This window comes from Etheostoma spectabile, chromosome 19 (assembly GCF_008692095.1).
Source record: "Etheostoma spectabile isolate EspeVRDwgs_2016 chromosome 19, UIUC_Espe_1.0, whole genome shotgun sequence".
In the NCBI taxonomy this organism is placed as follows: domain Eukaryota; kingdom Metazoa; phylum Chordata; class Actinopteri; order Perciformes; family Percidae; genus Etheostoma; species Etheostoma spectabile.
In genome coordinates, this window is record NC_045751.1 from 17,104,942 (window position 1) to 17,109,131 (window position 4,190).

General features: G+C 44.5%; 1 protein-coding gene across 4 annotated transcripts in view; it reads right to left on the reverse strand.

The window, feature by feature from the left end:
* Positions 1-4,190, reverse strand: part of gal3st4 (galactose-3-O-sulfotransferase 4) — a 33,758-nt gene that overhangs the window by 12,570 nt on the left and 16,998 nt on the right. Inside the window, exon 1 of one of the 4 annotated variants that reach the window (XM_032544454.1) lies at positions 805-1,120. The exons of 2 other annotated variants lie outside the window; for them this stretch is intronic. In XM_032544454.1, the coding sequence (XP_032400345.1) occupies positions 805-827 (23 nt within the window). In that variant the 5' untranslated portion in view covers positions 828-1,120. Of the gene's footprint in view, positions 1-804; positions 1,121-4,190 lie in introns of those variants that run through there. One more of the 4 variants, XM_032544453.1, reaches the window with a different exon arrangement.

The window sequence follows — 4,190 nt, forward strand, 5'->3', positions numbered from 1 at the left end:
GAGTTTACAATGCCAACACAAAGAAAGAGGAAGGAAACGTATACATCCGAAGAGAGTGACATGCAGCGGAATTTCCAGCTGAACAAGAGCCATTCCGGGAGTGAGTGTTGTGGAAAAAGACTACAAGTTGTATAAAGAAACCCCAAAAAACAAGACAATAGGAAATGCAATTATTGCAATGCAATCATTTTAAATGAATAGAGAAGTGCATTGCCACTTTGCATGAATAGTTGTTAGATGCAAAACAGATGTGTTTTGCAAATTGACTGACAAAATTGGAAATTGATTGCCAAATGAAAAATGTTTGCAATTAGAATAGAGACACCAAATAACTTACATAGCCTACAGAAAAGAAAACAGGACCGTTTTTATTGGGGCCTGGTGGTACTCAGTCAAAGTGCTGCTCACAGTAACCACATAATATGAAACATATGTTATAAACATATGGAACGCAGAGGTAAAACAGTCCCAGCAGAAGATGGATGATACAGAGCGGAGAAATCGGTGGCCACCACCCCAACACAAAGAAGCCTTTAGTATAGCCTACATCACAGACGCCCTCCTCCCTCCCCTCCAATGGGTGGACTGAAAAAATTGTCAAGAGAAAGGCCTTTGAAGCAGCCCCTCCAACCCTCCGCCCACACCTTTTTCCTCTTTCCCTGCAGGAGCACCGCGCAGCTCCTCATCCGCCTTTTATTCCCCACAATTACAGACGGCATCCCCCAGTCGCTGCGCTTCACCGATTCTTCCTCTGACCGGTTATCCTACTCCACCCGGCTCCTGCTAGGCTATAGCTAACGTTACCTGGCTCTCCGTCTGAAAATCATAGCTGAGTCCCCGGGCCGGTATCGGTGACGGTGTTATTGTGCAGCTGCAGAGAGCTCGGAGCATCTCGAAGGCTTTCGCTGCAGCCGGTCCGTCCGCCGCCGGTACAGATCAGGCCATGGAGCCGGAGCCGGAGCCGCAGCGGCCCCACACGGAGCCCGGGTCGGTCTGCAGGATACTGAACGCAGCTTCAGTCCTCACCGAGGCTTTAACAGAATTCCCTCTGTCTGGGTACAGACCGCTCTAACGTTTATTCTGCCGACTGCCGACACACACACTGGAACAGAGCGCAGAAAGGGCGTCTGTGTGTGCGTGCGTGGAGTACTTCCGGTTTCAAAATAAAAGCGTCTTTACGTACATGCAACACAATCCACAAGAACCTAGGGCTGCTTGATTATGGAAAACAAAATCACAATACCAATTATTTTGGTCAATATTGAAATCCCCATTATTTAACACCATTACTCATTGACTTTTTCATACGACAAATCTATCTGCAAAATTCTGTTTATAATAGTATTCATTTCTATATTTATACACTACTTATCCATGTCCTGCACTTATGAAACCGTTGTATATCCTGCACTTACTGCTGTTGCACTTCTGGTTAGACCTAAACTGCATTTTGTTGCCTTGTACCTGTACCTGTGTAATGACAATAAAGTTGAATCTAATCTAATCTAATCTTTTGAAAAGGCTGCAATTACTGAATTTAAAAAATTGTAAAAAAGTTAAAGCAACTGTGACAAAACTAATTTTTAATTTTTTTTATTCAGAAAACAAGACAAAATTTTAGAACTGACCATGGCTCATTTAAACTTTTTGTTGATACAGAAATAGGGTCTACAGTGGCTAAATCTGTCTTCATTTCCGATCAATAGTCATTTTAAAAAGATTTTCGGGAGTTTTTAAGGGGCCATGAGTTGAGCTGGACGCCCCACGTTTGCATAGACTAACCTGGATTCAACATTATGCAAGTGAGGAGCAGGTAACTCTACGCCCGTCTCTCGAAAGTTGTCGCAGCACTGCCAGAATGCATTGCCCAGCCGTTTACATAGACAACAAACAGAAAACATGGAAATGACAGTTGCCAGTGGACACATACCATGACTGGACGGGTCAAGAGGCAGTAGGTATATAGTGGGCTATGCTTTAGCCAGAATTTTGAAATACTAAGGCTATGAGTCCAATTTTGCAGCAATACGCCTAATGATTCATTTAAATCAGACCTGGGCATCTTACGGCCCGCGGGCCACATCCGGCCCTTTGTGCGTCCCAGTCCGGCCCGCGTGTTGCCAATCATAAATTACAAAATAAATTTAAAATATATCTATGTCGAGTGTGCAATACAACTGTGCTGCTTTTATTTTGAAAAGGGTTATTTATGGACGTGTGTCCGTGCGTAACCTGTGAGTGAAGGTGCACAGCGACGAGTGATGCCCTGTTACCCCCGAGATGCCCGGTTACCCCCGAGATGCCCTGTTACCCCCGAGATGCCCTGTTACCCCCGAGATGCCCGTTACCCCCAAGATGCCCGCTTACCCCCGAGATGCCCTGTTCCCCCGAGATGCCCGGTTACCCCCGAGATGCCCTGTTACCCCCGAGATGCCCGGTTACCCCCGAGATGCCCTGTTACCCCCGAGATGCCCTTTCCCCCAGATGCCCGCTTACCCCAATGCCCTGTACCCCGAGCCCTGTTACCCCCGAGATGCCCTGTTCCCCGAGATGCCCGGTTACCCCCCAAGATGCCCGGTTACCCCCGAGATGCCCTGTTACCCCCGATGCCCGGTTACCCCCAAGATGCCGGTTACCCCCGAGATGCCCTTACCCCCGAGATTCCGCTCACGCTAAAAAAAGAAAGTTGATGACGAATGCCGTGTTTTCACACACGTGGACTGCCATTTTCTTTACAGAAATTAAGGTAAAGCTGTGCTTATTTTTTGGTGCATAGGTTGCTGTTTTAAAGATTATAATTTGAATGGCCACTACACAACGAAGCACGAGGATAAATACCGGAATCTGTCTGATGACGCAGGGAGGCTGATGGTTGATGGTAAAACTGCAAACCCAACTAGGACTTTTTACCAAACTTCACACCCCCAGAGATGCAGTTTCAATCAGCAATTCAATGATTGTTTTTTTTCTTATTAAAAATTAATTGCCCACCCCTTATTTAAATGTTGAATTATATTTTCAGCAACTTACACCACAGGTAGCTAGAAAAAAAAGCTTCCACGCCTGTATTTCATTCTGGTGGAGAATGCTAAATCCCTACCGACACTGAACTACAAGAATAGAGTTCAATGGCAAATGTATGCTTTTATTTTGAAGACAACGTACTCGTATTTCCGGCGTTGTTTGTTTCACTTCTTTCACCTTGACAAAGCTGGTTTGCTGTCTGACGTCACTCTGTTATGCTGACATACAATCAAAGAAAACAGTTTTCCATATGAAAACTCTGAGAAGCATAACATTAGGTGTAAGCATGTCTGTATATTACGCTTTTATGTTTGAAAAATGTTTGGAATATTCAGTGTGATGTTCCTCGTCTCTCATTTTTGCCTTCTCCCCTCTTTGTGTTGCAACTGCACATCAACACATCAATTTCTTATCCTAAGTGTTTTGCATCTCGCAAAACATGAATGCAGATAATAATTGCACACACTAAAACTGAGTGAAAGGGTCCCACCTCTTGTTGCAACCATAACAAGCAAATCATGCCATATGATAATGCCAGGGGCATTTTACTGCTGAACAAATACTTTAACATTTGATAGGATATGTTGCTGGTAATACTCACGGTACCTATACTTAAGTAGGGTAGGAGCACTTTTGTGTTAGTACTTTTACTGGAGTAAAGGCCAACAAACAAACAACCTAAATACTTATTGTGGCCTGCGTATTCTCAACGAGTACAAATAGAAATGCAGATTAAGACTAGACAACTTTCTAGGGAGATATTAGTGATCTCTGCGCCCATGTAGCAGTGCTTCGGCTGTGCTTCCACACAATTTAGTCCCAAATCAATATCTGCCTGCATTGTTGACAAGTGCAGGTCATTGCTGCTGCTGTTCCGTAATCGCACACTGCTGCAGCTAGGGCTGCACAAGCAAATTTTAATCACGATCACAATTTTGACTTCCCACGATCAAAATTGCGTGATCGAGCGTTTTTTTTTTTAAATGCGTAATTTTATAGAACGCTCCAGGTTTTTTGCGTAGCGCATCTACCGCTACGTAAACCACTGTCTGCTCAAGAGCCAGTCAGAGTAGTTCCCTGCATCGCGCAGCTTAGTTTCTAGAAGTAGACAGTCACAGAAGACAGAGTAACGGGAGGACAATTCAACAGATAGCAGTCGTTTATAC